The 20,001-nt window shown below is 46.6% G+C and overlaps 1 protein-coding gene across 8 annotated transcripts in view; it reads right to left on the bottom strand.

Annotated features, from left to right (window-relative positions):
- The window catches only part of RYR3 (ryanodine receptor 3), a 954,561-nt gene that overhangs the window by 48,066 nt on the left and 886,494 nt on the right, over positions 1 to 20,001 (bottom strand). For all 8 annotated transcript variants that reach the window (XM_089671311.1, XM_089671312.1, XM_089671314.1 and 5 more), the window contains one exon: positions 13,080 to 13,122. In XM_089671311.1, the coding sequence (XP_089527437.1) occupies positions 13,080 to 13,122 (43 nt within the window). The remainder of the gene's footprint in view (positions 1 to 13,079; positions 13,123 to 20,001) is intronic.

Below are 20,001 nucleotides of genomic sequence, written 5' to 3'. Positions count from 1 at the left end.
AAGCCGCACCCTCGATTTTTGCTGCGGCCGACCCGGATCGCCAGACGTCCTCCCGGACTGCCGCCGCTCCGTTCCCCGGCTCCCGCCGACCTGCCTGCCTCCCCAGGGCCCTCCCCATCAGCCCTATGTCCTCGCTGACCACCAGGAACCGGCTCGACCCCACAGTGGACTGCTGCTCCACCACCCAGCCCGCCGACCTGCCTTTCTCCCTGGAGCCCTCCCCACTGGCTCTCAGGCCACCAGCATCCAGCTGCCACCTCGGGACACCCTGCTACCGACACCCAGCTGCCCACACCCGGCGGCCTTGCCTGGGGGCTGCTTCGCCAGCCCCAGACCAGGGACCTCTCCAGGCCTCTCGAGAATCGACACAACGCCGCACTTCCGCCACCCGCATCAAGAGGGTAAGCCTCCTCTATCAGTTCTCTCCCTCCGGGTACCACGCGGCCGGGCACCTACCACCTAACAGCCCAAGCCCTGTCCAATCCGGCGGAGTCAAGCCTGCCACGCGGCCCTACCGCTCCCACCGACGCTGGGCCCCTAGCACCCTCAGTTGCTGGCCTGCAACATCCACTTGCGCTGCTCACTTCACCCACGGACACCGAGCCCTACTGCAACTAGCCCACTCCACCTCCAGACATCGGTCCATACCACCTCCTGCCGACGACCCTTCAACACCTCCTGACGCCGGGCCCTTCAGCGCCTCCCGACGCCGAGCCCTCAGCACCTGGCCCACAACATCCACCTGCGCTGGCTCACTTCGCCCACGGACGCCGAGCCCTACTACAAATACTAACGCCCAGCCCACTCCACCTCCAGACGCCGGCCTACACCACCTCCTGATGCCGGCCTACACCACCTCCTGACGCCGGGCCTTCAGCACCCCTGACACCAGGCCCTCAGCACCCCCTGACACTAGGTCCTCTGCGCCTCCTGCCAAAGGGTCCTCAGCTACTCCTGACACCAGGCCCTCAACACCTCCTGATGCCGGGCCCTAATCACCTCCCGAAGCTGTGCACTCCACGCCTCCCGACGCCGGGCCTCCAGCACCACTGACGCCAGGCCCACAACGCCTCCAATCACCGCGTCCCACGGCTAGTCCAGCCGCCGCACCACTGTGCCCACCGACGCCGTGCCACAACACCCGCAGACGCCGGCCTACAGCACCCACAGACTGCAACCAGCCAGCTGCGGCCCCAGCCGCCCACCACTCCCTCTCCCCTCCTACGATTGGACACTGATGAACTCCGACATGGCATAATGGACTCTCCCCATCCTCACGTCCTGACTGAAACCTTCCTCCTCTCCGACCCGATCAGCATTCTGCCCACCCTAGCATGCCACCTGCACTCCTCCTCGTTCTCCTCTCCTCCATCCCCAAACTTGCCTCCCTCTACCCCCCTACTAAAACACCTCTACATCGCACCCTCACTTCTTTCCTCCCCCCTCTACGGCTCTCACCACCTCCTCCTATTACTCCACTCCCCCGCCGACCCACAAGCCACCACCAACCGACCCACGCGCTCCTGCACCTCCCATTCCCATGCCACCTTCCTCACCCTCCTTCTCCTAACCGCCAGTGACATCTCCCCAAACCCTGGCCCTCCATCTCCCCCTCCCAGCACCCCCCTACTCACGCCAACCACCGCAACCCCCTCAATCTCATATCTGTCCCCCTCCTCCCCACATCCACCCCTCCCCTCTTGGTTGCACTCCTGAACGCCCGTTCAGTTTGCAACAAGCTCACTGCCATCCACGACCTCTTTGTCTCCCACTCCCTCAACCTCCTAGCTGTCACCGAAACCTGGATCCAAGCCACTGACTCCACCTACCCTGCTGCCCTCTCCTATGGAGGCCTCGTCTGGACCCATTCACCCAGACTGAGTGGACGCAGAGGCGGAGGGGTCGGTATGCTCCTACCACCACTGAGCACCTTCCAGGTCCTCCCTAACCCTCCCTCCCTATCCTTCTCCTCCTTCGAGGCCCACTGCATCCGGCTCTTCTCTCCCACCCCCCTACAGATTGTGGTAATCCATCGGCCTCCAGGTTCCGCATCCCCCTTCCTTGATGACTTTGCCGCCTGGCTTCCCTTCTTCCTCTCCTCCGAGCTACCGACCATCATCCTAGGCGACTTCAATATCCCGATCAATGCCAACAGCCCGGCTACTTCCCAACTCCTCCTTCTAACCTCCTTCGCGCTCACACAGCACTCTCAGTCCTCCACCCACTCCAACAGAAACACCCTGGACCTCATGTTCTCCCACCTCTGCACCCCCCACGAATTCACTAACACCCCCTTCCCCCTCTCTGACCACCACCTCCTCACATTCTCCATCTCCCCCTCCCTCAACTCCCCCCCCCCCCCCCCCCGAAGCATCTAACCATCACCCGCAACCTCCGCAATCTGAACCCGACCCATCTCCACCCAGCAGCTGACCGTCTGTATGGCAGAATCCTCCCTCTGTCATGCCCTGACCTGGCCACTACTGCATACAACGACTCACTGTCAGCTGCCCTTGACTCCCTGGCATCCCTAACCACACGTTTCAACCCTGGCAAACCGACCACACGAAATGCCTCAAACGACGCAGTCGCGCGCTGGAGAAACTCACAATCCACCTCTCCACCCAGCCTCCCACCCTCCTTCAACCCCTCAACCCTCCCCTCCCCTGACCTCATAGTCGCACTACCCCCCACTATACCTAATGCCCCGCACATCATCACCTCCCCAACACTCCGCTGCTTCAGCCCAACTACCCCCGAGGAGGTCTCTAAGGTCTTCACTGAAGCCCGCCTCACAACCTGCCCCCTGGACCCTATCCCCTCACAGCTCCTCCAGTCACCCCCCCTCCCATCATTCGCTCCCTCACCCACATCTTCAATCTCTCCCTCTCCACCGGCACCTTCCCCTCCCCTCTAAAGCACGCACACATCACCCCCATACTCAAAAAAACCTTTCCTTGACCCCACTAACCTTAACTACCTTAGACCCATCTCCTAGTTGCCCTTCACTTCCAAGCTCCTTGAGCGCCTAGTCTACAATCGCCTAAGCGCCCACCTCACTGATAACAACCTCCTTGACCCCCTACAGTCTGGCTTCCGTCCCCTGCACTCCACCGAAACCGCCCTACTTAAAATCACCAATGACCTGCTAACCGCCAAAGCCAATGGCCACTATTCTATCCTCCTGCTCCTCAAACTCTCCGCGGCCTTCGACACTGTTGACCACCCTCTCCTCCTTGCCAAACTGCACTCCCTTGGCATCAAGGACGCTGCTCTCTCCTGGTTCTCCTCCTACCTTTCCCAACGCTCCTTCAGCGTCACCTGCAACACTGCCACCTCCCCCTCCCTCCCCCTCTCTGTCGGGGTTCCCCAAGGCTCTGTCCTCGGGCCCCTCCTCTTCTCCATCTATACCTCCTCCTTTGGCAAACTTATTCACTCCCACGGCTTCAATTACCACCTCTATGCCGACGACACCCAAATTTACTTCACCCCCCACCTCACCCCCTCACTCTCTGCCCGCATTGCCCACCTCCTAAACGACATATCAGACTGGATGTCGCTCCATTTCCTCAAACTTAACCTATCCAAAACCGAGCTCCTGGTCCTCCCCCCCACCCCGTGCCCCCCCCCCATCTTCTCCATCACTACTAACAATGCCACCATCTCTCCCACACGCCAAAGTCCTGGGTGTCACCCTGGACTACCACCTCTCCTTCCTACCCCACATCCAACTGCTATCTAGATCTTGCAGGCTCCACCTCCACAACATCTCCAAGATACGCACATTCTTCACCCCAGACACCACCAAACAACTCGTACACTCCCTCATCATCTCACGCCTGGACTATTGCAATTCCCTTCTCACTGGCCTACCCAAACAAACGCTATCCTCACTCCAGTCGATCCTAAACTCAGCGGCTAGACTCATCCACCTCACCAACCGCTCCACATCTGCCTCCCTCCTCTGCCAATCCCTTGATTGGCTCCCGATTGCCCAACGCATCAAATTCAAACTGCTAACTCTGACCTACAAAGCCATTCACAATGCCGCCCCGAACTACATAACTGACCTGATACCCAAATACTAGCCTACCCGTGCCCTCCGCTCCTCACAGGACCTCCTACTCTCTAGCTCCCTGGTCTCCTCCTCCCACGCCCTATTGCAGGACTTCTCCAGGACTTCCCCCATCCTCTGGAACTCCCTACCCCAATCCAGCAGACTGTCACCTACCCTCCTCACCTTCAGGCGCACCCTGAAAACCCTCCTCTTCAGGGAAGCCTACCCCAACCTCACCTAACACCCAACCTCACCTAACAACTAACCTCCTCCACTCCTCCCACCACTCCATCCCCCACAGCCATCTCCTCCTGTACCACCTTCCCCTCCCTCCTAGATTGTAAGCTCGAAAGAGCAGGGCCCTCAAACCCCTCGTGTAGTGTATTGTTACTGTCTTGTCTCATGTTCTGTCCCCCTTGCTACTGTACAGCACTGAGCATACCCTTTGGCGCTATATAAATACTGTATAATAATAAAAATAATAATCTGTTGGGGAGCTTTAGTACAGCATAAGACACAGATGTAATTTCTGTGCTGTCTTGCCAAAATAGTGATAATGCATCATTTTGTGCAAGCATTTTGACCTCTGTGAGTTTAAAAATCTCACATGTTTATCCTAACAGGCTGGATAGTGCAAACAAAAGGAGCAAGCAGATCTGTGATCTTTTCTGGCTGTGTGTTTACTTAAACTCCCAACCTGCAAGTACCCTCTTCAGTGCTGAAGGGCATTACCGCAGGAGATGCTTCACTTAAGAAATGACTGACATCTCCCACCCCTGGTGGAATTAAACATGATCCCAAAAGGAAATGTCAGTAGTAAGTGAAGCACCTCCCAAAGTAATATAGCCTGCAGTACTGAGGAGTGTACTCGCAGATTGGAATACTAGGGTTCATTTACTAAAACTGGAAAGTGAAAATCTGGTGCAGCTGTGTATGGTAGCCAATCAGCTTCTAACTTCAGCTTGTTCAATTAAGCTTTGACAATCAAAAATGGAAGCTGATTGGTTTCTATGCACAGCTGCAAAGGATTTTGCACTCTCCAGTTTTAAACACACAGCCAGAGAAGATCACAAATCTGCGTTTTTTCTTTTATATGCAATTTTTTGGCATCTCACAGCTCGCCATTATGTTTTTTCTTTTGTTATTAGGGTACCAATGTTTGTGTGTTTTTGGGCAGCCACTAGCCTTATAGATATTGTTTTTAAGATAACAATAGTCAGGTCTCTCCACTGGCAGGAAAATACTGCCCCAATCTAATAATGGAATTTTAACTAATCATATAATTTTCACCCTCCTTCATCCTTTCACAGCTAACAGTTGTAACATTGTGGTATGGTTTACAGACAACATTTCAGTGCAATAAATTCACCCAGTGCTCAGCTGGGACTTAACATCCTTCCACAAGTCTTAATATCCATGGAAACTTAGCTGGTGGATATTATTCTCTGATTAAAATGTGGATTTGTACAGACAGCTGAAACCACAATGCTTGGCTTTTCTGAGTAAAGTACTGAGCAGGTTATGCTGTTTTCAGATTGATTATTGACAGCACAGCACCTCAGAAATATGTGAACATTTTACCTCTGTAATTTAGTTCAGTCATAGCTTTCTTCTACATTTGCTAATTAATTTCTTCTGTCATGTCTTGTCATATTTTCAAGTCAATACTTTTAAAAATGACTAAATAAACAATCTGATTATTGTATACTAAGGATCACACAAGCACATTCTGATTGCAAATCAAAAACACAGCAGAAACATTACAGCCATAAGATTTTATGCCTCAGTTGATACTTGCTTAACCACTTGTTGTCCAACCGCTTTTTACAAATAGACAGACTGCTGCTTCCTGAGGGCAGGAGGCAGTTTTAAAACTGGCTCCCTTTGCAGTAGTCATGTGCACTAATGTGTGAATGAGCATGTTCTGTGATCACAGTGTTCATGGACAATAAAGTAGTACCTGTACTATGTGATCAATCGCAGCATTCAAAAGTTTAAACAAAGGCTGCGAGAGAAAATATAGCTTTTCTTAGCTGTGACTGCAGCAGTGCTTTTTACAGTGCACCAGGTCAGCCACATGTCCCTGACTGCTATCCACACCAGTGCAATGTCAGCAGACCAGTATAAGCCAGTCACAGGGTCCCTGATATATAGCTACCACAGTCTCAGTGTCCCTAATCATTAGTCACACCAGTCCCAGTGTCATCAGACCAGTGTAAGCCAGGAACAGTATTCCACATCACCGCAGCACCAGTGCTAGTGTTGCCAGACAAGTGCAGCCAGCAGCAGTGTTCCTGATCATTGCAACACCAGTCCCAGTGTCGCCAGGCCTCTGTAAGCCAATAACAGTGTTTCTGATCACTAGCCACAACAGCCCCAGTGTCACTAGACCAGTGTAGACCAGCAACTATGTTCACACCACACCAGTGCCAGTCTCTGCAACAGTGTTCCTGTTCACTAGCCATACCAATTCCAGTGTCCCCTGACCAGTGTCAGCTAGAATCAGTGTTCATGATTGTTAGCCATAGCAGTCCCAGTTTTCCCAGACCATCGTAAGCAGTAACAATGTCCGGATTGTTGCCAGACCAGTGCAACTAGCAACAGTGTTCGTGATTGCCTCCACACTAGTCCCAGTGTCACCAAACCAGTGTAAGTCAGCAAAAGCGTCCCTGTTTACTAGCCATACCAGTGTCTGTGTCACCAGACAAGTATACACCAGCAACAGTGTTCCTGTCTGCTGCCTCACTAGTGTCAGCTGACCAGGGCAGCCACCAACAGCATTCCTGATCTCTAACCACAACAGTGTCAGTCTCAACCAGTGCAGCCAGCAACAGTGTCCTGATCACTGCCACACCAGTATAATATAACCAAAGACTTTGTAAGCCAGCAACAGTGTCCCGATCACTAGCCACACTAGCACAGTGTAACTAGAGCCAATTTAAGCCAGCAACATAATTTTGATCACTAGCCACACTAGTGCCAGTGTAAGCCAGCAACATTGTCCTTGTCACCACAACACTGGTACAGTGTCACCTGTACCAGTGTAATCCAGCACCATTAACCTGATCGCTAGCCACACCAGTACAGTGCCATCTAGTATCACTGTTAGCTGAAACAGGTGTCTTGTTTATCAACCAGTACTGGTGTAATCAGGTATTTGTACAGATACTTCAATAAATGTAAAAGAAAATGTACAACAGTGAGGAGGCCTTTCAAATTCTAAGCATGACTGATGAGGGAGACCTCTCAATCAGATTTGGAGTATGAACTTGTGGAAGCAATGATTCCTTAATGGCCTCTGATTCAGAGGATGAAGGGGTTTCTGGTAAAACAATCGGGTGTACTATGTCAACAAGTGCTGAACATCCTACTGAATTTCGGCAGGCAAGCACCAGCAGCACAGTATATCCTGGTGAAGTGGCAAGCACAAGTAGTGGGCCGTTACATCAGCCACAAAAAAATTAGGCGCACACACTTCACAGGGCTAAACTAATCATAAAAAGTTAGAATTTAAACATACTATCCCAGACATAATAATATATATACTGAAATCAACTTCCAGTGAAAATTTATAAAATAAAAATTCAGTGATAAAGAAACATCCAGTGAGCAAATGAACAAAATTTAGTGATAAAAAAGTCCAGTGATAAAGAAATGTTCAGTGATGATGATAAAAAGAAAATACAGTGTTGAAAAACACAGTGGTCACAGTGCGCCCCCACACGGGTGTGCACTTACCAGTGTTTTAATCTCCTTTGCCTTTAGTATGTAAAAAACAGAAGAGGGCTTCAACTGGTAAGTACTGGGAGTCCCCAAACCTGACTCATTCAACAATCATGTACCAGGGTTTCACAAAGTATCCACTCCGCTGTTACTCCATGCCCAACCACATCATGGTCTCACATATGATATCTTTATTACAGAAAAATAATAATTTTCTTTATCCATTTTCCGACAACTTGTGGGAAAAAAATTAAATATTGAAAAGACTCACTATACCTTTTAAAAATACTTTTGAGTTTTTGGTTTCCAAAGTGTGGAACATTTGTTTTGTTTTGTTGTTGGCATTTTCCTTTAAAAATCTAAAAAGTTAGTTAGGAAATAACTTGTGCTCCTTGAAAGCCTGAAAATGCTCATTGGATTTTTGGCAACACTTTACAGCCAGGCTATTAAAAAGTGTCACACAGGTGGTATTACCATACTCGGCAGGAGAAGCAGGACATGTTTTGGGGTGTAATTTTAAGTTAGCCCATGCTGTGTGTTTAAAATATCCTATTCATTGTCATCTTTGTGTAAAAAAAAATAGTTATGACCCTTTGAAACTTGTGGCAAAAAAGTTCACTTTTCAAAAGACTCCCTATGGCTTCTAAAAATATGAAATGTGGTCACTGTGTGGGTGCTTCTACTGTTCTAGTGCTCCAGGGCCTACAAAAATGTGATAGGTAGTCAGCAACTTACATACATAATTTATGCCCCTTGAAACCTTGAAGGAGCTTATTAGATTCTAGGCAGGGTCCTCTATGCAGCTAGCGTCTGAATAAGTCTCACATATTTGGTATTCCCATATTTAGGAGGAGTAACAATGTATTTTTGTGTGTAATTCTAAGTTTGCCCATACAGTGTGTTAGAAATATCTTTTAGTTTACAGCTTTGAGTAAAAAATAAATTTTCATTTACTTTCCGCATTTTCCAAAAGTTTTTGTCAGAAAATAAATCTTCAAAAGACTCACTATGCCTCCTAAAATACCTTGGGGTGGTTGTTTTCCAAAATGTGGTCAGTTATGCATTTTTCTAATGTCCCAGTACTCCAAAGCTTCCAAAAATATAATAGGTAGAGTCAAGAAATTAGGTGCGTAATTTATGCCATTTGAAAGCTCTTTGTGCCCATTTATATGGTTAGGCTGCAAAAAAGGCTTACACATGTGGTATCCTCATACTTGAGATAAGTAGAATGCTTTGGGGTGCAATTGTAAATATGCCTATGCAGTACGTGGAGAATATAATAATATGCAGTCAGAACACCTGGGTTGATACATTTCAAATATAAATATCTTAGTTTGTAGCTCTCTATTTGGTATTTTTTTAACCAAAGAACTGTAAAGTAAAAAATAAACCTGTGACAGGAGTGACTTTTGGGGGTGGGGGACCCCTGTCTTAGCTCCTCCTGTTCCTCTTATGTCTAAGGCACCCTGTGCCTGTTAGGGGTACAGGGTGAAATGTTCTAATATTGGTGTGGGGATTGTTCATTGCTCTCTGCCATGCAGCTGCATCCCATTGTTCTAGCAAACTATTATGGGATGTAATGTTTGTGTATTGGTGTGGGGGTTGTTTGTTATTCACTGCCATGTGGTCCCATTGTTCTATTATGTGTTTGTGTATTGACTTGCTGGGAGGTGCTTTGGAGTGGAGCCCTCCAGGGTGCTGGTATGGACAAGGGCAAGTGCTATCCAACCCCAGGGGAACGGGCCTGGGACCAACGGAAGTTAAGGATGCCATTCCTGGGAGAGCGACCCCAGGAGTAATGGGTGACTGAGTTGGACAGGCTGGTCCAGCAGGAGATATTGCTGGACAACAGATATCGGGCTCTGCAATGGTACGCAGAGCAGGAATATTTAGTGGTGACAACAGAGTGCTCTCCGGAGGAATATGACTTTGGTGGCCCTGGATTGCTGATGGAGAGCCTTACAGATCATTTTGTGTTCGGCGATGAAGGAGAACCTAACCTGGAAGAGTTGCGAGAAGACAGAGAGGCTATGTTCGGTCTCACAGGGGTCTCGGGCTTGAACCAGATCTGGAATACCTGCTGAAGAAAGAACTGCATCTGGAAAGGGCATACAGGCAACTGCTAAAACATGTTCGGCAGCATGCCCAAGAATCGGCAGTGGAAATTCCAGAGATTGGGGATTTGATAGACTTCTCTGCTGAGGAAACACAACCTGGTAAGCTTCCAGCAGAAAAGCTGGCAACAGAGCCAAACATTTGTGAACTCTGCCTAGCACTGGTAACATCTTCTGAGTTCCACGGGCAGGAGATGCTGAACCCCTATCCCCAGACACCAGTTCCAGAGACTGGGAATTTGATTGACTTTTCTGCTGAGGAGGAACCAGCCGGCACGCCTCCCACAGAAGAGCTGGCATCAGGGCATGGCGTGGTTGACCTCTGCCCACAACAACCAGCACCGCAGGAGCTATAGGAAGAGGATGCAATCAGCACCTCACAACAGCAGCTTGAGCTGATGTTCATGGATGGGACTTCGGTCTCCACTGAGACAACCCCAGAAAAGGGTCTGGCATTGGGACAAGAGGATGTCAGCTGTACTTTGCGAACACTGGGGGATGTCCATCAAGTCAAAGTGGATGAGACTACAGTCGCCACCTGGATACCCCAGGGATGCTTGGCAGTCGGCACAGATCCCCCACCGCATGATGGAGCCGGCCCAGCCACCCTGTCTTCTCCCCAGCGGCTGAGAGGACTTCAGGGAGAAGGACCAGTCCGTACTTCTCCCCAGCGGCGGGTATGTTCAACGGGAGAGGCAGAGGTTGGCTGGGTGAGTAATGCTTTGTGTGGGACAATTTGTTTGGGGTACTGTGTGGGTGATGGCATTGGGGGACTGGAAGTACAGACTAACTTCGGAGTCCATCCGTCTGGGATTCACTCCTGCGTTAGGGGAGATATGTGACGGGAGTGACTTTTGGGGGTGGGGGACCCCTGTCTCAGCTCCTCCTGTTCCTGTTATGCCTCTTATGTCTAAGGCACCCTGTGCCTGTTAGGGGTACAGGGTGAAATGTTCTAATATTGGTGTGGGGGTTGTTCATTGTTCTCTGCCATGCAGCTGTATCCCATTGTTCTAGCAAACTATTATGGGATGTAATCGGGCGTATTTACCACAAGGCACCTGCCTAGGGCGGCATTTTTCAGGGAGGGCAGAACCTCCCCCTAGAAGAAGGGATGAAAGAGGGCACACGCGTGCCATGTGAACCAGGTGGGATCCGAGAGAGGCTATGGGCTGGTTGATGGTGTATGTAGTGCCTTACTATTGTTCTAGGGGATGTCCAGAGCTGTGAAGATGAGTATCTTTTTCTTTATTGCCGGGGGGGGGGGGTGCAAGGCTCTCCTGGGTGGGGGGCAGGGGTGTTGTTGGTCAATGTCAGACTCTCTCTGCAGGAGGGTGAAGGGGGGGGGTGGTGTTGATCGGGGTCTGTGGGGGCAGACAATTTTTGTGTTTCCTAGGGCAGCACAAAACCTACATACACTACTGGATGTAATGTTTGTGTATTGGTGTGGGGGTTGTTCATTATTCACTGCCATGTGGTCCCATTGTTCTATTATGTGTTTGTGTATTAACTTGGTGGGGGGTGTTTCCAGCAGCCCTCCTGATGGAACTGTCTGTTGGGATGTGTCTCTGGTTGCGAAATTTGGTTTGCCCCATCCTGTGTCCTTATGTAGGGAGGTGGGTTGTTCCCTTGAATGTTTATATCTTGTGTCTGTGTAAAAATAAAGCAGTCCACTTCCTGTTTTAAGAAGAGTCTGGTCCTGTCTTATTTCCTGTATGGTCAGGGTGGTGTACGGGAATCTGTGTTCGGATAGGGAAGCGAGAGTCTAACGGAAATGCCCTAGCGAAGATGGGGTCCGGTTCCATTACAAAACCGAATGGTGATTAAATACCATCAAAAGAAAGCTTTGAGTACAGCACTTCATGCCGTAGTAATTGTCAGTTAATGTATTACAGTGCTGAAAACTTGGCCTGGACAGGAGGGGGGTTTAACATGCTGGTCTTCAAAGGGATTAACAAACACAGATGTATTTCAAAATGACACTGTAGCACTAAGAATTTTGTGAGGACCAGAGGAACTGTAGTAGGGACCAGTGTTTCTCAACCTTTTTTTCAGTGAAGGCACCCTCTGAAATTATGGACAATCCCAAGGCACCCTTTAAAAATATGAACAATCTCAATGCACCATTTAAAATGATGGACAGCCTTGAATCACCCCATTCCAAAATGTACAACTTGATTCTACATAATGCATCAATATCCACACACATACAGTAGGACACCCAACATTTAAGGTGATTTATTCTTCTAAATCAAAAACACTTTTGCACACTGGTACTGACTAGTATTCTAGTGTTTCTCTTTTTCCTACGTTTTTCTCTATCACTCAGCTAATGTGGCCCCAGCGCTGATGGAGAGAGGCAGGGGAGGGAAAAACAAGGATGCTGTGCAAGCAGCCAGTGTCCTGCTTATCAACTGATAGCATTGTTTTTTGGAATGCTGGCGGCTAGAAGGTCGTAATGGTGCACAATGAAAACTTGTGGCTTTGTGTAACTAAAAGGCAGGCTTAATCCACCTCCAGCTTGTATACAATTTTTTGATAATTTTTTGGCATTTTGCCAAGGTACCTCTCAGGAAACCTCAAGGCACCCCAGGGTCCTGGGCATCCTGATTGAAAAAGGCTGGTATAGCCCATCCAGATATCAACTATTGTCTTGGAATGGTAAACTGCACAAGTGCTGCCCTCTTCAGACTGGGAAATATTGAAAACAGGTGTACTCAAAAACAAAAGGGCAAAAAGACATTACCAGTTAAAACATTTTTTGGAAAAGGAGAAAGTAGAAAGTGCATACTCACAATGGCCAAAGGAAAAGAAACAATATAGACCAGACCTAGTTGGCAGGGTAGCCCTCATGAAGATGAGTGTCACCACATCCCAGGAGTCACTGAGACTCTCCAGCTAACACATGTCAAGGGACAGACCCTCTTCTTCAGAGAATCAAGCTGCTTTGAAGAAGAGGGTCCATCCCTCCAAATACCTTATTTTTTTGTGTGCATCCATCTTCAAAGTGGTTAAGCTAAAATAAGTTGCAGTTGTTTTGTACTTGCTATATTAAATCTTTTTTATAGTTAATATCAATTGTGTTTCATGTACTATATTAAACATTTTATTCCCGGGGAACTATATAAACAAATATTATATTGTATGACATTCACAGTAACTATACACACAGGAAACAAAGGTCTTACCTTCCTCTTAACAAACTTATCCCAGTAATTATTAGGGAAAGACCTACAAACAGAATAAAAAAAGTTGCATTCAAATCACCTGCAACACCATAATAAACATACCATAGATTTAAGTGATCTGAATTTCAATGACAAAAGCAGATAAATTGCTACAGTTAATAAGGGACTGGATTAGGCTTAGATTGTTTTATTCTTGAAAATATTACTTTTTAGTAATCCATCCTAAAGATGTCACATTCTCCTAAGATAACTGCTTGCAGTATTTTCTACCATTCAAACACTCAAAGGTAATCTTGATAATCACAAAATGCTAGGAAAGAATATAGGGGGCATGGTCTAGGCATGGAGGCATGAAGCAGCACAGAAGCTGAGCTTCTGAGCCATCTACCTTATACAGCTACCTTGCTGCTACTAGCTTCCCTTGTTTGAATTTGCCACCATAGAACTTTTCAAGGTTTTTAACTGGCTCAACCTCCTCAGCTGCTTGTACCTGCCAACAGACCCTGAAGTAGATGGAGAGTGTGATACCATGATAAACAGGATACAGCTGTAACACCCAAACAATAACGAATCATAGAGACCTGATACAATGACCCCTACCTCAGTTCGTTTGAGTTTTGACATCTTTGTGTTAACACTACATTTACTGAAATTGTTTTATCCTTCAGACTCCCAGAGGGAACCACTCTTTAAAGGATGTACTGTTAGATTTTCCCTTTTGTTGGATAGCAGAGACGTCAGCGGCATGTCTTCACAGGGCTCCTGAGAATCCTATCCTTCCTCCCACCATCCAAACCGCCCCCCCCTTCCCCCACCTGGGCAGACAACCTCATTCACATGATTTAACCCTCCCTGCTCTCAGCCTTTGGCTGCGACAGTCTAATAGGTTAGACAAGTAAGTAGAACTCATAAATGACCCCATGATTGCACCACCTGCTCCTCATACCTACTTGGTTACTGGGTTTCAATGCAAGATATACTGTATTTTTCGCTCCATAAGACGCACCTGACCATAAGACGCACCTACGTTTTAGAGGTGAAAAACAAGAAAAAAAAATATTCTGAACCAATGGACTGCAGACACAGTACAGGGGATGACCAGAGACTGCGGACACAGTACAGGAGATGACCAGAGACTGCGGACACAGTGCAGGAGATGACCAGAGACTGCGGACACAGTGCTGGAGATGACCAGAGACTGCGGACACAGTGCAGGAGATGACCAGAGACTGCGGACACAGTGCAGGAGATGACCAGAGACTGCGGACACAGTGCAGGGGATGACAGAGACTGCGGACACAGTGCAGGAGATGGCCAGAGACTGCGGACACAGTGCAGGGGATGACCAGAGACTGCGGACACAGTGCAGGGGATGACCAGAGACTGCGGACACAGTGCAGGGGATGACCAGAGACTGCGGACACAGTGCAGGGGAGGACCAGAGACTGCGGACACAGTACAGGAGATGACCAGAGACTGCGGACATAGTACAGGAGATGGTCAGAGACTGCGGACACAGTGCAGGGGATGACCAGAGACTGCGGACATAGTACAGGAGATGGTCAGAGACTGCGGACACAGTGCAGGGGATGACCAGAGACTGCAGACAGTGCAGGGAATGACCAGAGACTGCAGACAGTGCAGGGAATGACCAGAGACTGCAGACAGTGCAGGGAATGACCAGAGACTGCAGACCTTTGGGGAGGGAGGGGGAACGGGTACCTGAATTTGACAGGTACCCGCTCCCACTTCCGCGGAGTTGTCCTTCCCTCTTCTTCCCGGGCCGGCTTCTGTGACAGCCGGGTGCCCACTGCGCATGCGCGAGAAGCGCTGCGCTTTGTGAATGGCCCGGCGCCTTCTGGGACCTGTCATGTGTCCCAGAAGACATCGGATCATTCACAAAGCGCAGCACATGCGCAGTGGGCACCCGGCTGTCACAGAAGCCAGCGCGGGAAGACTGTGCAGCGCTGGAGCGAGGAACAGGTAGGGCCCTGCAGGAGAGAACAGCTGAGCGGCCGGCCCGGTATTCTGACATGGTGGCTGCAAAAATACCGGACCAGCCGCTTTATATTCGCTCCGTAAGACGCACTGACATTTCCCCCCCTTTTTTGGGGGGAAAAAGTGCGTCTTATGGAGCGAAAAATACGGTAATATCTAATAGCTATGGTGATACTACAAATCACAACGTAATTGTAACAAAGGTATGGACCGCTCCTTTTTTGGGGGGGTGAACGCTGTACTTCATAATATTTTAGTGCCCACTGCAGCCAGTAATGCACATGTTTTAACAGCAAACCTCCTTGGAATTTTAATTACCCTGACGGAAGCAGACTGCTTTCTTACCAAGGTGAAGGTCTTGTTGGCCTGGTGGGTGGGGTGGAGCTGCGTCCAATGTACACACTCAGTTACCCAGGTGAGGCAATTTGCAGGATTATCACCCAAGTGTAGGTTGGGTGGGCATGGCTTTATCTGATCCACTAGACGTGATGAGCATTTTAGTATTCCAATCCTTCAACACATTTTCCTTCCATATCAAGCCGGTTTCATCCCCGCTAGAGAAGCAAGGGATAACACTATCTGTACAATTATTATCATCTCTGAAGCTAAAACCTCATCCACCCCTTTGTTCCTGCTGTCTATGGACACAGAAAAAGACTTTGATAGGGTTTATTGGACTTATGCACATTAACCCATATCAGAGTCTTAGACCCCATGCTTACCTGGATTAACACTTTGTTTACCACTTCCTCAGTGACTGTCTGGATAAACAGTAGTGAATCTGCCCCATTTGACATTCATAATGCGACTAGGCAGGGATACCCCTTTTCACCTCTAAATTTTGTGCTAACCCTCAAACCCCTCTTAAATTATATTCAGACCAATCCAGATATCTCCTGCCTTTCAACCTGAGTATACCACCAAAAGGTTGCAGCTTATGCTGCTGATCTTTTTTATATCACTAACCAGATAATTTCCCTTCCATCCATTCTACAGGAACTTCGTATATATATATGCCACACTTTAGATGAAGATACTGTGAAATTTTATTGGGCTAGTTTTCCATCCCACTGGGTGTCTTAGTCCATCAAATATCTGGGTATGAATATTCTTGCTGATCCTTCCCTGATTATTAAGCTACACTATCTTCCACGTTCACAGTCCCTACAGAAAGACCTAGATTCCTGGACTAACAATGCATTCTCCTGGTCTGGGAAGTGCAATGTGCCTTAAAGTCAGAGTTTATTAAATTTGTCTGGCATGATAGGGTTCCCCAAATTAGTTGAGATATTCTGATTAGAAAAAAGGTGAAAGAAGGAGTAGGGACTACCGGATCCAAGATACTATTGCACTGCAGCACATATGGCACGGGTAATCGACTGGTGCAGACTTGGCGATTACAAACTGTAGGTCCTACTTGAATAGGATTGCTCTCCTGTTCCGATGTCAGAGTTCCATTGGGCTGGACAACAGGTGCATGGATCCTCCCTTAAACTCCCTCTAATAGGTCCGATGCTCCATGAAGCTGAAAGTCATATTTCAGGTCTTTCAGGGTGTACAAACCCTTACACATCCCAGCTAATGCAGTAACAAAATTTTCAGCTGGCACTTGCTTTTTCTGAATGTTCTTTAGTTAACAGCTTTTACTTTACAAAATCCAGTTAGTTGCATAACAGTTCTCCAAACTGAAGGTCACATTATCCCACACAGAGGAGTTGGCTACCAATACTCTTAGTTTCTGCCTGGCTGCTTTCATAGTCTATCACCCTCAGGTATATTTAACAGGCCCAAGTTGGGCCTGCAGAGGGAAAACACAAGGTTATCTTACCATGACAAACGGGAGGCCTTTCATGCTTCACACTGGTTGGAGACAGGATGAGGATAGAGACCATCCTAAAAGGGACATTGGCTGTCAGGAACTGCTGGTGCAATGTGGTTCCCAAACATGGATGGTGTAGGCCTAGTGTCCACCAGTGGGTGTCTCCCAGCTGCCAGCAAATCCCAGCAATTGGTCTTGATCTAATAGTTTCTGCTCAGAGGCTATTTTGTCCCTCCTCTATTATTCAATAATGCCTCAGTGTTTTGCCTGTGTGTCCCATGAACTTGTTCCCTGTGACCTATGATTCTGTTCCTGTGCTCAAAAACCATCTCCCTATTTTGGCTTATTCCTTGCTCCTCAGCCTGATCTTGCTCTGCTATGGTTATCCTGCCATCTGTGCATAGTTTAGTTTAGGTAGGGCTGCTTATTTTTTCTCTCTTCCACTGATTAGGTTCGTTTTATGTAGGTTCACTGGGTTTTGGTATTCTTTGGTGTATTGGATGTTTGTACTTAGTGTTGTATTTGAATGTGGTTTATTAGGAAAATAACACAAATTATACTTTCATTCAATGTGGAGCCTGGTGATCTTTGATCCATACATATCTGGTTATGCTTGTTTCATAGGATTCCAGCACTTGGTATCATGACATTAAACCCCGCTACAGGTAGACACCTTCACAACATCTTAAAGCTTGGGAAATAGATCTTGGCCATACTTTCACACAGAACCAAGTTGAATGGATCCAATTCCCTAGTCACGAATCTTTGGTTTCTAATAAATGTCAAGAATCCTGATATAAACTGCTTATTGGGTGTTACAAAGCCCCTGGCCATCTCCATTAAGTCTGTCACGTTGTCAGTTTCCCTACTGCACCCTGTTTGGTAGGAGGCATCCTTTGAGCCTCAATGAAGCCTCAGTTGCTGCTCAGAAACTGCTGTCAAGTTGTTACTCCATGTTGCCAGTGTAATACTGGTTCTAATATAGATCTGTGAAGTCACTGTTGTCACTAAGTATTGTTGCCTCCGAAACACGTTAGCTGTTTTTATATGACTTTTTTTTAACACTTAAAATGATCTTAGACTTTTTTTATCCTGTTTTTGTCTTGCGCTCCGTTCTATACTTCTACAATAACAAGGCTTAGCAAGTAGGAAAAGGTGGGGCCAAACTAAAATTTTTCAGGGAAAAGCAAGATTTGCCTGTCGTGTTACCTGCCTGTTTTACATGAAGCTTTCAGTGAAGTTAACTGGTACTTATAATATGTTTGCCAAGGTTTTTGAAATGTTTACTTTTTAAGAAACTTATTAGGAGAGCCACTGTTTAACTTGCAGAAGTAGTGGCAACTCCATGACAGGCACAAATTTCTGTACAGGCATTTTCCTGACCAACAATTAGTAGGTGTTTTGGGAATTTGGGCAATGGCAGCCTCCAGTGTTCCACTGAAGTCAAACCTTTGGCTATAGCAAATAACATCTGTTATAGCAGTTTCCCTGTAAGGGAACACAGACAGTCATGACCTATGTTCTGCTTATGATATCAGTTAAAGAAATCATACAAATTAATAAATAGAATGTATTTCTGCATAACCTCTTTATTACCCTTTTTAACCTTTTGTTCCCATTAGCTATTATTTTCATTCTACTTTTTTTATTTTCTCTTTAATACATTTTATTTTAACGTTTTTCAGTGTTGCATAACAAGGAAACATGCAAATCTATATAAAAACACCTTTTTAGTCTGCAAATAACTTTGCCATGCTTTGTACCAGAAAAATCGTTTTAATGTAATTTTAAATAGGACAAATTATAGCATAAATGTATACTTTTTGCTTACAGTAAAAAAACTTAAAAAACGAACACTGGTCAAAAAAAAAAAAAATTCCCTTTTCTATATCTTTTTTTTTTTAGACACCATAGAAAAATCATGGAATATATTTTTTTCCAAACAATATATATATATATATATATATATATATATATATATATATATATATATATATATATATGTATATATTTTCTTTTTTATTTAATGAATTAAATATTCAATTAAATTCCATGCACAGATAATGTCAAGTGCTGTACAAGTGCTGTTCTTCCTTGGCATGGCTTAATACGGGCAGAAGTACCCTGTGCTGTTCTGTTATTTTATTTTGTTGTTTCCCACAATTGTTTTCTGCTGTTAATTTTAAGGTGGATAGGCAATTTCCCATTTTGGTTCAAGCCACCAGATATCTCCTACCCCCACCCAAGGGATGCCCCCCGATTCAGGGGATGTTTTGATGAAAAAGCAAATAAGCTGTTCAATATTTTTAAAGTGTATGGTTTCTACATTCACCAAAAATGAAATGAACTGGCACAAAAATTCTGCTCACCTGTTAATCCAACTAGCAGTCTTTTAGATTTGTACATAACACTCTGCCCATTACACAATGTTCAGCTTGTTTTATTACAGATTACTGTCCTCAAATCCTTCAGTACACTGCATCTTTTACTCACAGATTGCAAATCTCAATCTATTTTCCTAGCCATTGTTTTCTATTAGCATCTTTATAATCAGTCTGCCTAATTTTAACATTCCAATTGACATTCCTTTCCTCCCTAGAGCTCACACAAGTGCGCTCTGGACCTACTTACTTCACTTGCCTTTACTTTGTATCACATTTTTTATGCTCTTTTTTCCCACTTTTCTCCCGGATCATAACCTATTAACATTTATCCTCCTCTCTTTCCTTCCCATAAACCCTCCCTGTGTAGACAGGGCTTGCGCAAACACAGAAATAATTGCATTGTAGATCTCTGTTATTTTACTGACTGACTATCTTAAACCTCTTGCTGTGTTTTCCTTAACTATTGAGAAGTACCACGAAATGCTATACAAAAAATTCAGCCTTGGACTTAGTTGCCCCTTCACCAATCCATGTATCTCTTTGCGTTGGTCAGAGACCTTGGAGAACCAAACATACTTAATTGGTGAGGAAGTTTTGACAAAAATGGGACACTGTTAAAGAACAAAACAAAGCTAGAGAAGATTTACTAATTTACAAACAGCTCCAGGAATACAGGAATGTGTCCTCATTTGACAAACAATCATAATTATTTTCTCTCCTA

Source organism: Staurois parvus, unplaced genomic scaffold, assembly GCF_062004578.1.
Source record: "Staurois parvus isolate SC_StPar_1 unplaced genomic scaffold, SC_StPar_1.0 ptg000104l, whole genome shotgun sequence".
Classification (NCBI taxonomy): domain Eukaryota; kingdom Metazoa; phylum Chordata; class Amphibia; order Anura; family Ranidae; genus Staurois; species Staurois parvus.
This window is presented reverse-complemented; position numbering and strand designations above follow the sequence as displayed.